At 37.2% G+C, this 18,196-nt stretch overlaps 1 protein-coding gene and 2 long non-coding RNA genes across 4 annotated transcripts; all 3 read left to right on the forward strand.

The window, feature by feature from the left end:
* The first annotated feature begins 294 nt into the window (after positions 1–294).
* LOC130217545 (piggyBac transposable element-derived protein 3-like) lies at positions 295–2,071 on the forward strand. Its single transcript, XM_056449656.1, has 2 exons — positions 295–346; positions 540–2,071. Exons 1-2 carry the CDS (start codon positions 295–297, stop codon positions 2,069–2,071), a joined length of 1,584 nt encoding a protein of 527 aa, XP_056305631.1.
* A 9,795-nt stretch (positions 2,072–11,866) lies between these two features.
* Positions 11,867–13,888, forward strand: LOC130217350 (uncharacterized). 2 transcript variants are annotated; one of them, XR_008835863.1, is made up of 3 exons: positions 11,867–12,122; positions 13,627–13,660; positions 13,842–13,881. It is a non-coding gene; the product is annotated as an uncharacterized LOC130217350 (long non-coding RNA). The 2 variants fall into 2 exon arrangements; XR_008835862.1 differs by lacking the exon at positions 11,867–12,122 and adding an exon at positions 12,599–12,975 and having other exon boundaries at positions 13,842–13,888.
* Positions 13,889–13,963: 75 nt separating this feature from the next.
* On the forward strand, positions 13,964–16,838 carry LOC130217349 (uncharacterized). Its single transcript, XR_008835861.1, has 3 exons — positions 13,964–14,130; positions 14,224–14,316; positions 15,808–16,838. It is a non-coding gene; the product is annotated as an uncharacterized LOC130217349 (long non-coding RNA).
* The last annotated feature ends 1,358 nt before the right edge of the window (positions 16,839–18,196 follow it).

Here is an 18,196-nt window from a genome sequence, read left to right on the forward strand (position 1 = left end):
ATAGATTGTATGTAAAAAAGAGGGATTTAACTTACTAATTAAAGTTACAAATCGATTGTAGAATTGCAAGCTTTAGATCAGGATTTTTTCAAATATGTTTGTCCATTACGATGGACAGTGGGTTCAAAGGTCTGTTATTAAAATTAAATCTCCAGCAATGCTGATCGAGCTTTTTTATATTCAAAATGTATATCAATGCACTAATTTTTTGTTGAAACTATTTCATATGCAGAGTACACAGTTCTTGAAGTCCTTGAATGTATAGCAGATGGAAATGTCTCAGATGTGGACAATATGTTGAGTGATGAGGAAGATGGAGATACAGTTGATAGATCTCCAACAGTTGGTACGTGTAGGATTAGGGATAGTTAGTTAATTAATTAGTTAAGGCTTTTATTACAATGAAATGCTCCTCAATTAATTGAATTCTGCTATACCATTTATCTGCATATATGGTTTTATAATATTGTATCAATATGAATTAGAATATAAAACATTTATGTTGTTTTGTAAGGGGCAGTTTCTGCTAACAATTTCAGGGCAAGACAGAGATGAGCCACTGTTACCAGAGGTAGGGGGAGAAATTGAGGTTGAGGCAGAGGAAAGTCAGGATCAAGAAGACAGAGAAGATCATGATGCAGATGTAGAACCATTACTTTGTAATGTCACAAAGAAAAGTGATATTCATTGGCGTCAGACCCCCTTTACCCCAGTACAGACTACATGGGAAAGTCCTTCCACTGACCCTCCTGAGCCACTAACACCATATGGCTACTTCAAGCAGTATGTTCCAAGTGAGATGTTTGAACTGATGAGCACAATGACCAATATATATGCGGAACAAAAGGCAGTCAAGGGTTACAAACATGCTTCAGCTTCTGAGATTGAAGTCCTTGTTGGCCTACATATGGCGATGGGCGTGCTTGGTATTCCCAGAGTGAGAATGTACTGGTCCTCCAGAATCAATATTGGAATTTTCAAGGATACCATGTCTCGAGATCGTTTTTTTCAGCTCCGCTCCAACCTGCATGTTGTGAACAACTATGAGAGGCCTCCGGAAGACACTGATGTGTTCTTTAAGGTCAGGCCACTCTATGAGTCCATAAGGAAACGCTGTCTGCAGCTACAACTGGAGGAAGAGCTTTGTGTTGATGAGCAGATTGTGCCTTTCAGGGGAAAACTCTCTGTGCTCCAGTATGTCAAAGGGAAACCTACACCATGGGGAGTGAAGTTGTATTTCCTTTGTGGCAAAAGTGGGCTTGCTTATGATTTCCTCATCTACCAAGGTGCCACAACAGAGCTTTCTGAGCAAAGCAAAAAGGTTTTAGGCCATGGCGCTTCTGTTGTCACGCACTTGTGCCAGAGAATCAAGGCTCCCAACCATAAGATCTATTTTGACAATTACTTCACCACTTACAATGTTCTTGAAGTTCTTGCAGAAAAGAAAATCCATGCTGCTGGAACAGCAAGGATTTGTCGTTTTGCAAATCCTCCACTAAAGACAGACAAGGAAATGTCAAAGAAAGAGCGGGGAAACCATGATCAAGTTCGAAGTAGAGATGGAAAGATTGTTCTGGTGAAGTGGTTTGATAATCGCTCTGTTGTGCTGGCTTCCAACTTTGTTGGTGTTGGAGAAGAAGATGAAGTTCAGAGGTGGGATCAAAAAGAGAAGCAGTATCTGAAGGTCAAGCGTCCAGAGGTTGTGAAGAAATACAACAAGGCCATGGGAGGGGTGGACAAGCTTGATCAACTAATCAGCCTTTACAGGATTGATATCAGATCTCGCAAATGGCCACTGCGCATGATTTTTCATGCCTTTGATTTTGCTGTGGTGAACAGTTGGCTTGAGTATCGCAGAGACCATGAAAGCAAGGGAACTCAGCCACAGAAAATCATGGATCTTCTTGATTTCAAAATGAATGTGGCTGAAGTGCTTGTGTGTGCTGGGAAGCCGCATGTTTCAAGAAAACGAGGAAGACCAAGCAATTCTGACACCACCAGTACCGACCCTACTCCCCATAATGCAACTAGAGAAAAAAAGAGGTGCAATGGAACGTGGGCCAGTTCCTGAAGTCCAAAAAGATATGGTGGACCACATGCCAAATTATGATGGGAAAAAAGAAGCAACAAGATGCAAACTGCCAGGTTGTTCTGGAAAAACACATGTCTTCTGTGATAAGTCCAAGGTGCACTATTGCTTTGTGTCACAGAGAAATTGTTTCAAAGAGGCACACCGAAAATGACTCTAACATGACCACTTGATTTAATCGCAGATGTTCAGTTCGTAAACAAATGTGCAATTTAGGAAGTAAAAACCCTAAAATTGAAGTTGAAATGTTATACTGTTTAGTTTGTGACATAAAAAGAGAAAATGGGTGCATGTCTAACATGACTGAATTGATTGATTCTAAAGATGTTTAGTTTGTTATAAACAATGTGCAATCTAAAAATAAAAACCAAGAAATTAAAGTGAAAATGTTACATTGTTGATGTTTGTGACCTTGAAAATAAACTTCAAGTGTATACTAACTTTTTTGTGTGGTTTTTTTTTTTTATTTTATGATGGTATAATGTTAGGGAAGTACAACTGTTTGGACCTGATGTCCACTACAATGGACAAAAAAAAAAATACCCCTAAAGAGTGATGAATTAAAAAAATAATAATTTGATCTCATTAATGGGAGCCTCAAGAACTTTGAAAATATACTTTTATATTTTTCTGAAATTTGGAACATAATTCAGGTCTGAAGGGGTTAATAAACATTACTGTAAAATGTGGCAGAATTAGCCAAGAATATGTGACATATTTTTGTATTGCTTCAGAATCCCAACTTGTACAGTAAACATTTGAATGAGTGTCTGGTTGAATTTAACTAATATGGTTACAGTTCTGACAGACTCTACAGGGATTCAGATACACCGGAATCACAGATCAAATTAAAACCTCATGTACAACAGTAATTTTACAGCACATCCTACTTTCGGACATCACGTTAAAAAAGACTGTTTACCGGTAGTCTTCTTCCCCGGGCTGTCGCCAGGAAGATGTAGACACTAGTCGCAGACAGATTTATGTGTCCAAATGAAACTTTTTTCAAAGCATAGCTATACGACCACAGAAAATGCATAGATAGTACAACAATTTCTTAGAAAATGTGTATTCGTTAAATCCAGAGTAGATTCAGTTGTCTAAAATCATATAAAATTTGACTAAAACTAGACAAAAGTAGCCTAAAACGATTCAGATGACTAAATATGTCAGAAGTAATGTTTTGTCTTCTATAAGGCTAAACTAAATCAAAATATAAAATAACATAGTCAAAATATAACACATCCTGTGCTGAAAACGCACATTGATTAGTTAACAAGTATAATACAGTATTATTTATCATTTATGCATTATAATATTATGAACTAGGGCAGCAGCTCAGAAACAGTTATATTTACCATAATTTAAGATTTTTCATTCATTTAAAGTTTTTATGTATAGTACTTTTCACAATAATTTACGTCACATAAAAACATATAGCCTAGTGCTTCTAAAAATGTTGTCTGTGTATGATACAACCATGTGTGTGTGTATATATAGCCTGTGTGTGTATCTTGTCCACAAAGTCAGTTTTTTAGGCATCACCTCTCAGGTCCTCGTAGGGTTGGCATTATCCCGGCTTGGATCAAGTGGCACTCCGCGATCTCTACAGGCATTCGGATGGGTATCTCATGGAGGAATAGCTGTTAATTTTTTTGTTTGAACAGGAGATATGTCAATGTGACATGTATCCCTTATACAATTAACTCATGTGATGCATTATATGCTTTACTGATAAATAAGTCCTTATAATCTAGTGTCCAACGTGAATCTTTTCATGTGGAAATGTGAATTGACTTACAAAAAATAATCAGAGCATTTCTCAGCAACAAATTTGAGCATTTTATGGTTTTGGGTTTATTTTTTTAGTTAGTCTGTGGACGAAACGTGCCATATAACAGCTTTTACACAATACATTATACAGTTGGCCTATATATTTTTTTAAATATGCAAAAGGCTATACCCCCTATTACACATTTCACGGTCAGAATGACTCAAGAAATCAACATAAACATAACATAAAGGAATTATACATCTCAGAATAATATAATGATAACGTGTTCGAGCTAAACTTAAAACCACGTTTATAGTGATGGTGAATTATATGAAATAATAAATATAAATTGGTAGTAAAACAACAACCTAAGGTTACTTTATTATTTGGCGTCACATGACACGTATGTCGGGAAATGCTTATTACACGTTTGTTGAGGCGACGTCAGTGTCAGACGTGTTTGAGGCGGTGTGCTTATCACACGTTTGATGAGGCGACGTTAGTGTCAGACGTCTTTGAGGCGACGTGCTTGTCACACGTTTGTTGAGGCGACGTCAGTCTCAGATGTGTATGAGGCGACGTGCTTATCACACGACTGCTGAGGCGACGTAACCCTCTTAGACGTAAAAGTACACGACTGTCTCCTTCGTTCGGTTATCCAGGCACTATCCACTCGCCATAGCGTGTATGCACTGTGATTACTTTTATATTGTTGAATAGCAGCTTGACATTTCACTCTGTCTCGCGCTGAAGGCTGTCAGTGTCAACCAATCGCAGCAGGCTGTCATCGGTCAAATCAGCGCAGATTAGCTTCGCGCTGAGGAGGAGTTTGGGAACAAATGAATCGCTGAACGATTCATATGGGAGTTGCTGGGAAAATTAGGTAAAAATAAATGCAGATTATAAGACCATGAAAGTGTTTTTTGACCTTACATGCATATTAGACTGTTGTTGGAGACCCTTACAATCAAAATATGACCATATTTCATGTATAATAGGGCCTCTTTAAATTGTCAGTTATATTTAATACATCCGCAACAGCGTAACACACATTTGATTTTTAATAAACAAATAAATTTGAACTTTGTGTTGAACACTAAAGCCTTCCCAGCTCTGCTGCCTTGGCTGCAATTTTTCGGCCACTTTCAAGTCCTGTCAACTTCTGCTTGTGGCTTTTTCTCAATGCGTTTGCCGTAGAGTTGGTGTTGAGCCACACACACGCACGCACGCACGCACACACACACACACACACACACACACACACACACACACACACACACACACACACACACACACCTGTAACAAGCTGTCTGTATAAATACACACACACACACATAGACACAAAGCACCAAGCAACAACACAGCATTACACTCTCATTCACACACATACACACATACACACACACACACACACGTGTGCGATTACTCGCTCAGGAGCGGGAGCTTTATTATGGAAATGTATGCAGACCTCTATCCAGAAGTATCGCTGTAACAGCCAATAGGAGAGGAAAAGTCATGCTAGCAGGTCAAATGGGCCACAGTGAGAGAGAGAAATAGAGTTTACTTTCATTCTCTCAATCACAGTGAAATAGGAGCTTCTGCTGTAAGTGTCAGTGAAAGACTGTCCAGAAAACACATGCAGTGAAATTGTGCACAGTTTCTGCATTTTTAAGTAGTTTGAGCATTGTAAATACTCGCGCTAGCCTTCTTCGCCATCGTAAGCTATGGCGACGCACTTTCTGCTATGATGTAGAGCGTGAGATGCACTCAACGTTACGCTGCATGAATTTTTTAATTAGCCTACATTAGTAACAGTTAATTTTGTTATGGTATGAACTTTAATCCTAGGTAAGGCATAAATAAATAAATAAATTAAGACCTTTGTAACGAAATCCAAGACTTTGTATTCCAGTTACAAGGCTATTAAGGCCTTAATTTGAGATTATCAAATTTAAGACTTTTTCAATGCTTTAAAGAGCCTGCGGGTACTCTGAAACATCTTGAATTCTCAATATTTGTTCATTATTCATTATTGAATCCTGAATTTTCAATATTGTATTGCACTACTGTTAACCTACTAGCCAGCACTCAATTTTGTGGATTTACACCTACCTAACTTTAAATAGTAACAGTTTATGACTCCAGTAAGCTACAAACACAAATTATGCATAATTAGAAAGAAGACACTTTGAGCTTTACTGTGGTAAAATGTGAAGTTACATGTTAAAAAATATAAAAAGTTATACATAATGAAGTCATGAGAAAAAAAAATTGTATTGTGTTCAATATTTGTTTTCCAAATACAAACATAGGTATGTAATGTCCATTAAAACATTAATGTAATGTCCTATAAAAAATATGACTTGAAAGCCAAGTATTTCATAAGTTTATATTTCAAATTTGATGAAGATACCATGCAAAATGAGATTTCTGTAAAAAGTTTTCCAAGGCTATGTCGATGTCCTTCTCTCCCTCACCGTCAGAGGCGCTTTCTCAAAAAAAGATCTTCCCAAGCTAAAACATTAACAGTTGCTGAATGATTTGGTCTACATTCACAGTTCATGTATCTTTGGAAAGAAGACACTCTGGGCTTTATTATCCATCATCTAGAGTTTATAATGCTAAAAATGAAAAAAAAGTTATAGATTCGTAAGTAATGTAAAAAAAATTGCACCGTACTAAACATTTTATTATTTCATAAACAAATATGTGAAATCAGTCCTGGAGCAACACAGAAAAGTAACAGATAAAAAGCCACACATCTCCTTATAGGTGCTTAAGTAATCTAAAAAAAATTGCACAGCACTAAACATTTTATTATTTCATAAATAAATATGTGAAATCAGTCCTGGAGCAACATAGAAAAGTAACAGATCAAAAGCCACACATCTCCTGAGTGTATGTTTTGAATTCGATGGCAATTTTATGCAAAATAAAATGTCTTTAATTAATTTTTTGAGACAATGTCTTGTGATTTTCTCCCTTTCCTTGTTTGTGATGACCACACGTACTGAAGGTTTCACACACCACAAATTTTTACATTGTAAAATAATGAGCAGAAACATAGTTTGAATGATTTATTTGAGCACAAGAGGTACATTGTGTGAAATAAGTCCAGTGCATATGCAACAAAAAGTCTTACAAGAGTTGTTGTTGTTTTGCTCTCTCACTCACTGGCAGAAAGTGCTTGAACATCTGTCCATGGGAGTTTGCTGCTGCTTGAAATCCACTCCACAGCAGAGATTCAGCTACATGACAAAAAAAAAAAACAGAATTAGGATTCTATTGTAAAGCAGCGCATGTCAAAAGAAGAGAGCGCACGAGAGAGTAAAGCGAAAGCAAGATTATGTGTGGATATGTATCGAAATATTGATATGTTTGACACAAATTGCAACAAAATGCTTTGCACACGTGTTTGAATTTTGTATGTTGCACTTTGCATGAACTTCACTATTGAAACTGCCTGTGATTTATCTATTTCTGTGCGTAGTTAAAAGATAATGAACTTAATTTTCTCTTTCCGTGAAAAAAATACTATAATGTTTAAGCGGGCCCAATACATCTCCCAATTATCCTACTCAGTGCTGCTGAACTGTTTGCATTCTTTAAGACTTTCTATTGTATGAATTACAACTGCATGAAATGATATAGTAGAGAAGTGCTTTTCGTAATACGCACTGAGACACATGATGTGCGTGGAAATCTGCGCTTTATGCCGAATTAGGTTTTCTTTCAGCTTGAATAGTTTAAAATTATTAAAACGGAATACTTTAATCAAGATTGTAAATGAGCCTGGCTTGTCAAAACATGTTTTTAAAGCTCATGGGCAAATTGAATGCTGCTTTCTCAGTTATGAAACGCATTGCAAAAAATAAATATTGTTATCTGATGTGGGGCCAGAGTGGGCCAAACTTCTGATTGGTTGGGCCAGGCCCACCCTGGCCCCCCATGGAGCCAGGCCTGGTTTTAAACATGTTTTAACAGGTTGCAAGTGAACACCAAGATATCTGACTGAGTTTGCAGTACTGCTTATTTTGACCCCTCTGTTGGCTGGGAAAAGCACGTTTTCAGGCCCAAAACAGAGAGTGATAAGACCTGCTTAAAACAATGAAAAACGTAATTCTTTTTGTTTTAAACATTATTTCATGCAGTTTTAAAAATGTTATAACAAGTTGCCAGTGAAAACCATGAGATCTGACTGAGTTTAAAATCCTGCTTATTTTGACCTCTCTGCTGGCTGGGAAAAGCATGTTTTCAGGCCCAAAAACAGCTTGAAACAAAGAAAAACATCATTCTTTTTTGTTTTCAACAGCATTATATGCAGTTTTAAAAATGTTTTAACAGGTTGCAAGTAAGAGATCAGACTGAGTTTTCAGGCCTAATGCAGCAAGTCATAAAAACAGCTTGAAACCATGAAAAACATCTTTTTTTTTTTTTGTTTTAAACATGTTATAACAAATTGCAAGTGAAAACCACGAGATCTGATTGAGTTTGCAATACTGCTTATTTTGACCTCTCTGCTGGCTGGGAAAAGCATGTTTTCAGGCCCAAAAACAGTTTGAAACAAAGAAAAACATCATTCTTTTTTGTTTTCAACAGCATTATATGCAGTTTTAAAAATGTTTTAACAGGTTGAAAAGAGGGGGAGGTGGAGAGACTCGATGATATAAGGAAGTGGAGCACTAGACCCTGAGAGGCAGAAATAAAAGTGTGGCGGAGAGACTCGACGCTAAGAGGGAGCGGAGCGCTCGACGCTGGGACAGGAGAGGGTGGGGGGGGCGGAGAGACTCAGAGGCAGCGGACCACTCGACACCAGAGGGAAGGGTAGGGGCAGAGAGACTCGACGCTTGAAGGAAGAAAGTTTGAACTATTGGCCGGAGGGACAGTGGTTGACTCCTGCGGGAGTCGAAGCTCAGGATAACTCCTGCGGGAGTCAGAGCTGTGGGGGCCAGGATCCTGCTAGAGTAGGGAAAAAGGAGGGCATAGTGGTGACTCTTGCAGTGAGAGTGAATGGTGAAGAGGTGGATGGAGTGGGCATGACTCTTGCGGGAGTCGGCGCTTGGGGTGTCACACCTGCGGGAGTTAGAGAAGCAGAGTATTGCATGCAAGGAAGAAGGAAAACGGGAGAGAATGCAGGGTTTGTTCGCTTTGGAGCGAAGAACACGGCAGAGTAGTGCTTTGCTGAGGGCAGAAGCAGAGTAGAGTCTGCGCTGGATGGACAGGGAAGGGGAACGTGGGTAATGTCAGCGTTGGTGGAAGGAGAGAAGAGGAAGTGGCCGGGGCATGCTGATTAATTTAGCCGCCAATGGGTGAGTGGCAGCTGGTGAGGGTCTGTTGGACAGTTTTGAGGTAGTAATTGCTGAGGCTGATGGCGGAGTCTGGTGACTAACGGTCGCGGGTCTGGATTGTTGGGAGCAGAGATAGCTGCTCCGATTCTAGATGAATAGCTTAAAAAAGGGGGTCTGGGGGAAACCTGAAAGGCATAGGACGACCTTAAGGTTGCAATCGTATCATGTTATGAGATGGTTAGCATCATCTGCGTAAAGGCTTGTGGGGGTTGGAAGTTATAGTCATCTCAGAGCACCAGAGCATAGGTATTAGTAGAACTGACTTGGATTTTCTTTTAGTGTGGAGATTAGAAATGAATGGGGTGATGGAGGGTAGGAAAAAAAACTGTAGAAAAGTACTTTTAAAAAGGCGTGAAAGTCTGGAAGTGTTCCACGCTGTTAAATATGATCAGAGGGTTTTGGGGGGTGATGGAGTTGGACAGAGGTGGTTCGCAGTCATGTCGTTCCTGAATATAGAGGGGCAGGGTGGGACTCTGCTTCTGGGAACAGCTGCCAGAGTTTCTGTATTTATGTAAAGAGTTGGCAAGGTACCTGTCTTGATTTCGGTACTTAGATCTCTCTCCCTCTGTATTACATTACGTGCAATGCTCATAGGATGTATAGATCAGCCACGGATGCTGAGAATAACTTAATAGGGTCCTGGAGTTGATTGATTGTTGAAGGGGAAAGGTTGATCCGGGGTTATTGGTGGCAGAGTCTGCAGGCAGTGCGGCTGGTGGTGTGGCTTCTTCAGGTTGTTGTTAATTTATAAGGTACAGGTTGGTCTGAGTCTGGCTGGAAGAAGTAAGTTGGGGGTATGGAGCATGGTGTAAACTGCTAGTTCGGGAGGTTTCTCTTGATGGTGGGATGGAAGGTGGGTGGTGGGAGTCCGTGGTGATGGTGGAGTAGTGGATAGTGGATGTTGGATGGAGGGGCTGTAGGCTAAGAGTAGGGGAGAGCTGACGGTGCATTTCCACTGGTATGTACGGGTATGTATGGGGGAGACAGAAATTTCAATAATTTTAAAGACCTTGAGTTTAATAGTCATACTTAACGAATCTAAAAAGCGGTGCGGAGAGAGCCTAGGGAGTAGCCCAGATCTTGAAGGGAGTTTCTTATTTATAGCGACAAGAAAAGTCGAGCAGCAACCAATCGCTGTAACAATGGCTGTATGTTCAGTCTGTGGTTTCAGTCGACTGTAAAATTCCAGTGGAGGTAAATGTGACTTATCGATTTCATAAATTCGCTATTATGGCATAGATTAATAATAATATTAATAATAATAATAGTAATAATAATAATAATATTAATAATAATAACTAGAACCTCTAGAACCTAACCAAGACTTCGTGACGGACTTGATGTTGGCTTGAGGGAGCCAGCGTGACAGCGCTGGGACTCAAAGGCATTTAGCATGAAGGGCATTGGTTGCTAAGGTGTTGCTTGGTGATTGCTAGGGTGTTCTGAGTGGTTCCTAGGCTGGGGTTCACTGGTTTGTTAACTGGTAAGCCTCATTTACATGTTTGATCAAAACCCAATGCTTATCAAGCGTTTCTAGCATGTTATAGCATTAAGCTGATCATCATTAGTATGTAGCTAATCATTCCGAGTGTAGCAAATATTCCGAGTGTAGCAAACAAGAAATCCCATTTACTAGCATGAGTCAAACAAGCCAATACCCAGCTGTTCTGATGCTAAAGTAAAACAGTTGATAAATTGTTACTAGGTTAGTCTGTTGCTAGGGATCTGACTGACAGCTTAGTGTGATGATACACCACAGCTTCTTGTGTAAATGATCAACTCAGATGTCTCTATGACAGTAAAAACTGGACTAAAAATAGCTTGCCATATTATCATAGAAAATATAATTCTTAAATTATTTTTTTGACAACTGAAAGTGTGACCAGTATTAAAGATAGCAACGAATCACTACAAAGGACAGCTTTCTGTCAATTAACTTAAAATAGCATGACAGAAGGGTAGTTTCTCATGCCATCTTAGTGATTATGTATCAGTAATATAAGTAGCACTAATGACTAATCGAATAGCAAGTAACTATTGGGATAAGTGCTGTAAAATATGTATAACGGCATATAATATTTAATGATAAGTTATTTTAGTTAAGGCAGCAGCTATTTGCACTAAGTTAGTGCAAATAGCAACAGTAGCTATTTGCACTTAGTGCAAACAGTGTAGGGATGGTATAAAGTTTAACCCAAAGAATGATCAGTCTGTCAGACAAAGAAGAGCCGGAGTCAGAGATTTAAATAAATAAATAAAGTTTACTGAAGATAGTTTGCAGTTTCATCAGCAGAAGCCAGCTTCAACACTCGCAATGAGTTCCTAGGCTGCTCTGCATACAATCACAAATCAATAACAATTATACTCTCACATAACATCATTAATACGTCATACAAATATAGGTGTTCTATCCTGATTGGTTAAAACACAGATAGACTAGGAAAATTTCCACGTGGGGTGCGTGCATACAATTCTGAGCAATATCTCAAGCGTGAGCGTCAGACATCCACTAGACTGTTTAGAGCTGACTCCAGACCTTTGAAACGGATCCACAATCAAATAAAATGCACACACACTTAAAGTATAATCTGTTTCTTATCCAAGACTAAGTGTACTCGCACACTGTAAAAGCGAATAGTATTCCTTACTATGAAAATTCTAGTGTGTTTACTTAATTTTGAGCAAATTGTTGAGTTTACTAGAAATGTATTAGTGTTACTGACATAGTAAGGTATAAAGTTCCCATAACTAATGTAATTTGAGTAAAATTGCTTGTAAGGGCTAAGTCATGCTGTTACGCATGCGTACTGGCTGGTGATTTCCCATCCCCCATCTCGATTCACAACCCAACCCAGCACCATCATCGAAGGACAGGATTTCATATTGAGAAGATGTACTGCAGTAAATCAAGGTAAACTTTTCATTTTAATTACTACTTTGATTTTATTTGTATAGTATCAGTAATCTGTTTATTTCCTGCACTTGTGTTGTTTTCTGTTTTGTGAACTTAGTTTTTAGCCCATGATGTTGTGACTAAACGTTTTGACCTCTGCACATTATTTGCAATACTGTCTACTTTACTAGATTAGCTATTTTCAGCTTCCTAGTTCCTTTTAATAACTATTAATAATTTGTAGAAATAATTTGTTAAGTGGACGTTATGCTCTTAAAGAGCGGGCGCGCCATTTCAAATGATGCACTGAGAGAGCGAGAGCGCGCTCAGTGTTGCCAGATTGGGCGGTTTTGAATTTGATCGTGTACTTGCAAAGCTTACAACGGCTGTGATCTCCCAAGGACACGACATCCTCGCCCCGCTCCTCAACTTCAAAACAGGTTATAATATTCTCCAGATTTTTGGACGGTGTTTTTTGGTTTTCAGCAGGTTTTAGAGCTGTTTTGGGTTGGAATCAGTCAGCTACATCTGGCAACACTGCGTGGCGCAATGCATTCAAATAGATGTAACGTTAACACAGCTGTAGGGCATTTTAAGAAAAGAAAACGAAACCTTTTTGGCCGCATTACAAATACAGTAGTTACCGTTGAACTTTAGTGACACTTGTTGTGACGAAAATATGCGTGTTTTAAAAAAAGATTAATTTAAGAAGTAACCTGAAGCAGGTGAGGAGATCAGCTGTGGTCCGCCGTCGGCGAGCGGCTCATGACCAGACCAGTCGCTTTTCTCATGACCAGACCAGTCGCTTTTTTTCCCACGATCGCCGGAACTTTTACAACATTTTAAAGCAGTTTCAGCTCAAAATGGACCCGTAAGTGTCGTTAGTAATTTAGGATTTCAATGTGGTTACGATTCGTGTCACCGTATGAGGCAGATACATATTTACACATGATGCTAAAGGGTGCTTATGCTAACAATCCCTATGAAACTAAATGTTAAACTTGTGAAAATGCGAGAGAGGTTTAAGAACACAGACAAGTCATATATTGTAAAAATCGCAATATATATTATTTGTCTTTTTTCATGCCGTTTTGAAGAATTATTCCAGTTACGTTTACCCCAATGGAGTGTTTTTGTATTGCTGTAATGACAAATAAATCTGACCAGACGCGACTGAATATGTGTGACGGATATGTTAGTGATGAAATGGTAGCTGTTAACTTATGATGACTCGTATGACCAAACACAGAAACATCCCTTTGTTAGCTCAATGTCACACAATGGCATCAACAAGCCTTTGTTATAAGCAAAGTTACTGTTAAGAAACTTTAAAAGTATAAACGGGCTTTGCCAATCCTGTTTGTTTGCACTTTTAAAGAAGGTTTCACTTATTTAGGGCAAATACATTTAAACAATTACAGTGTTGTTTGGATTGTAGCATTGAATATTGTGATGCATATTGTTGAGTGGTATTTGGTTTGTAATATCGTTATACCCTTTATTAATTTTTTTTTTATTTCAGACTATCAGTTTGTGAGCTGATATGCAGTGGAAATGTAAGTTTTGCACCTGCACATCAGAAAAGAGTGCACAACTTTTTAAACACTATTAAAATGTTACATCTGTTGCTTAATGGAATTTCATTGTATCATTGCATGTGTTTCTGATTACTGTTTTCTTTGTTTTAAAATTTTGCTTAGCCCTGTCAATAACACTTCACGTTTTTGTGCACAACAGTGACATCCAGAAGGAAGTCATAAAGGAAACACCAGCTGATACAAGTGCTGCAGAGGGTTTGTTTCCTTTTCAAAACTTTGTGTAATTTTGTGAAATTGTGTGTTTGAATGTTATTAATGACTAATAATGTTTTTGATTAGATCTTTGCAGAATTCACTCTAATATTAGGAAGAAATTTAAGATCAGAGTTCAACGCTGCATTGGACACACTGCTCGTTTGAAATTTTCAAAAAGAGGAGGAAATTGCAGAAGAAAACTAGATGAGATTTTGCAACAAGTTTATTCAAAGGTATTTTTGGGACATCATCTTTGAATCATAATTTGCATTTGATTGTTTCTACTGGTCTTTAATGCATGTCTAACTGTCTTTACTTCTTCACAGTCATCTGATGTAATGCTTGTCCGCACAGCAGTTCTTCCGGGTCTTTCAGTCCTTTTGAGGGATGAGTCTAAAGATTTTTTCTGGATGTGTTTTGTAAGTAATATTATTGTTTCTGCTTTCTTAGACTGGAAATGAAGCAGTCATTCCAGTTCCAGTCACTTCCAATTTTATGAAAAATAAATAAATAAAACAAATGCAATTAATGTAAGTGTTTGAAAGTTAGAGGGATGTTTTATTATGGCCTTTGGAGCAAAAGCATTGCCATGATGCAAATACAGCAACTTGTGACGTCACAGGGTCAGTTAACTTCATAGGCCAGTGAAGTAATAAATGCATTTATTTAATTTTTAAACACACTTGTTTTAAAAAAGAGGAATATTAGCTTGAAAAATAAAGTTTTTAATAAGTGTAATAGCTATGTAATATATGCAAAGTAATATAATTTCTGTTGGAAGAACCTGCTGGATTAAGATGTAAAAAGATAGTGTTACAAGCCACAAAGTCAAAAAAATGCTCCGTATAATAGCCAACCCTGTGAAGTCACCCACTGTTATTGTAGATGGCTGCACCCTTGCTCCAAAACCCATAGTAAAACATCCCTTTTCTCTAAAATAAATATTTATTAATAAATTGGAAATCAGTGTGCTAAATAATGCAAACTTGACTGACAGCTTAAATCTAGCAAAACCAAGTGCATTCATGAATCGGTTCTCGGTTTATTATAATTTTTTCCCCCAAAATATATTGATTTTGTAGCACCAAATGGTCTCTCACACATTTGCATTTAATTTCTTGAAATGTTTAAAAGGTACTTTTAATGCAGTTTGTTATTACATTACAGTGTTTCTTTAATTTAAAAAATTGAAAGTTCCTATAGAATAGTGTTATGTTTTAAGGTTGGAGCAAACAATATTTGTTATATGGAGGAGTAGGCGCTAGGGTGTCACGATACTGGAATTTGGTACCAATTGATGCAGAAATTTTCAAAAACATTTTAAGCACTGTTGAGCACATTTTTAAACAGTACTGTTTTGCCATTGTGTTCACATGCTCAACAGAAATGACACTTAACAGTGCTCAAACATTAGCAGGAAATGGATGTTTTTTTTTTTAAATTTCAATATCGATTGGTACCAAATTCCATTATCATGACAACCCTAGTAGGAACAGTACAGGCAAATCTATTACGTTGGTCTACATTGAAGGAGTAGCAAAGCAAGGCGTTCTTATAAGAAGCATTTGATTAGTTAATGTAGTTAATTTATTGTACACTATGGACACTGAGTGAAGCCTCCTGCAGCTGCTTATTTTTGACTGACTTTGCTTGTTGGTCTTGGGGGGGAAAATAGATCCTGAAAAAAAGTGCTTGATTTTAATTAAGTTGTGAATGTGTATGGTTTAAATAGTCATGTTAATAAGCAACTAGTTAATAGAGTAATTGGTCCCTATACTGAAGTATTACCAAATTAAGCACAAGGAATTGTAATGTTTTTCACCTATGCTTTTGGTCTCCTGGCCACTACATGCTTTATTAGTGTCATTTAGAATATCAAACTTTACTTATTTTTCTTTCTCTATTCATAGGATGTGGATGTAGAGTCTGACTTCAGTGCAGTAGATGTTGGCCTGCTGATTGTCTTGTGTGAAGATGTCTAAAGGACCTCAATGTGGATGCAATGTGGGCCATTATACTGGAAGGAAAAGTGGTTATGGATGATGTCCCTACTTTGCCACACGCAGTATGTCTGCTTTTTTGCTTTGATATACGCACTGAATTCGGACTACCCAAAGACTACAAGCAACGTATTTACTCAACGTGTGTTGCTTTAGCTGGGAGGGAAGCTTAATGTGTTTTTTTTTTTTCTGCGAGTGCCTATATGCTGCTGTGTTTAATGTTTAAAGGTTCTGTTAAAGGATTTACAAACAGTTAAAAAACATTGTTTTGCTTGTTTGCTTTTGCCATGTTGCTGTTTGCAGTGTTACATTTTAGAATTGCAGCATTTTGGTGTTTAAAACACATTTTTTACCTAAAAAATGTAATGTGATTCATAGGATTGTCAAAAGTATTGAGTTTGGTACCAATCGGTACTGAAATTAAAAAAAAAAAAAAAAGTGTCGATTTCCCACTAACATTGCAAGAACTGATTGGCCATTGTGTTCACATGCTCAACAGATATGACTGATTGGCTATGGAGTTCATTGTTTTTACCATTCTTCACCAGGTGCAAAGATACAAAGACACTGGATTATTTCAAAGCACTGTCGATTAGTCGATCCATCAGCAGATAGCTCATATGTCGCCAGCTTATAGACAGATCAGCTGATCGACATGGCTTTGAAATGCTTCAGTGTCTGTGTAACTTTGTTTGGACTGTGCATGTGAACACAATGGCCAATCAGCGGTGTTTAAGAACAAGCTCAGTAGCGCTCAAATATTGGTGGGAAATGGATGTTTTTAATATTTCAGTATTGATTTATACCAAAATTCAGTACTGGTACCAAACTCAATTCTTTTGACAATACTAATGTGATATTTTCTGTAGGAAAATCTAAACTTCACAGTCTAAAAAAATCAGCTTTAAAGCTAAACATCTGTTCCTCTGTGAGTGTCTATTTGCTGCCATATTTAAAGGTGCTGGTGCAATGGCATGTTTAATTACACTAATTTAAGTTTCTTCCCCCCCCCCCCCCCCAAGTATTTTAGATAGAGATATATAGATAGAATTTCAAACATTTTAGTAAGCTTGGGGGTTGTACTTTTTTTTAAATTATATTTTTGTCTGCATTGCTGTTACAGCACTTTAGTGCTCTTTAGAACAGATTTTTACAAAAATGTATTGTGTACAAGTGTTTTGTCATGCTAAAATATCCTGTTTATTGTGAAACTGCTCTTTTTGTAAAATAAAATGTTTACATTTTAAGACCTGTATAATGTCATTACTTGTAAGTTGAACTACATATTTTATGTTCAGTTTAATTGAAGAAAATGTGGAAACCGATTGCACGTAGTTTCTTTAGTTGACTTTACTTAAAATGGTGGATTAAAACAATGTTGACACTACTAGCATTTAAGATGTTAACTGAACGTGGTATAACAGTATTAGTTAAATAGAGTTAATAAAGTAATCTTACTATAAAACCCTAAGTAAGGTTACTAAATATTCAAGAGTATGTTAACTAGAATTTTCTATTAAACTAACTTGATTTTTACCAGTTAGTTTACTTTAGAAGTTTTAGGTTTCTTACTTTAAAGCAATAATTAACTAAACTTAAGATTTCCTTGTAAGTTTATATTGCAAAAATAAGGCAATCGGTTTCCAAACTTTTTTTAAGTAAACTGAACATGTTAGAATTTACAGTGCAGCCGTTTTTAATCAAAACTGGTTAAAAACCGGTATAATCTACATGTAGGCAGTTATAATATCCTTACTACACAAAGTCTATCTTGAATAAAAAGTAGAATCACTTTAAAAGAATTAACCGTAAAAATAGCTAAATCACTTTAGACATTTTAGATAGTATTAACTCATAGAAATAACAATAGAAACAGTTGCTTCCAGTCCTCATCCCTCAGTTCCAGTCAAGGCCTCCATGACCTCTGACCTAGTTTGATGGTTCCTGAAAAAGTTACACAGACAGGCAAATGCACTGAACATTCTTACATAAAGCAGCGTGTTTAACTTATTCATTAGTTAAAATCATTTCAAAGTTAAACACTTATTCAAATAATCAAATAATTATATTGAATAAAAATTATGAGAAACAAGATGATTTAAAAAAGATAAACGTTTATTCATGCTGAGATGGATTGGAAGGTATAAATCTAAATCGTTCAATAGCAAAAGATGCTATTTATGCTTGGTGCAAATAGCAAGAGATGCTATTTACACTAAGTGCAAATAGCAAGAGATGCTATTTACACTAAGTACAAATTGCAAGAGATGCTATTTACACTAAGTTCAAATAGCATCAG

The sequence above is a fragment of the Danio aesculapii genome, chromosome 23 (genome assembly GCF_903798145.1).
Source record: "Danio aesculapii chromosome 23, fDanAes4.1, whole genome shotgun sequence".
Lineage (NCBI taxonomy): Eukaryota > Metazoa > Chordata > Actinopteri > Cypriniformes > Danionidae > Danio > Danio aesculapii.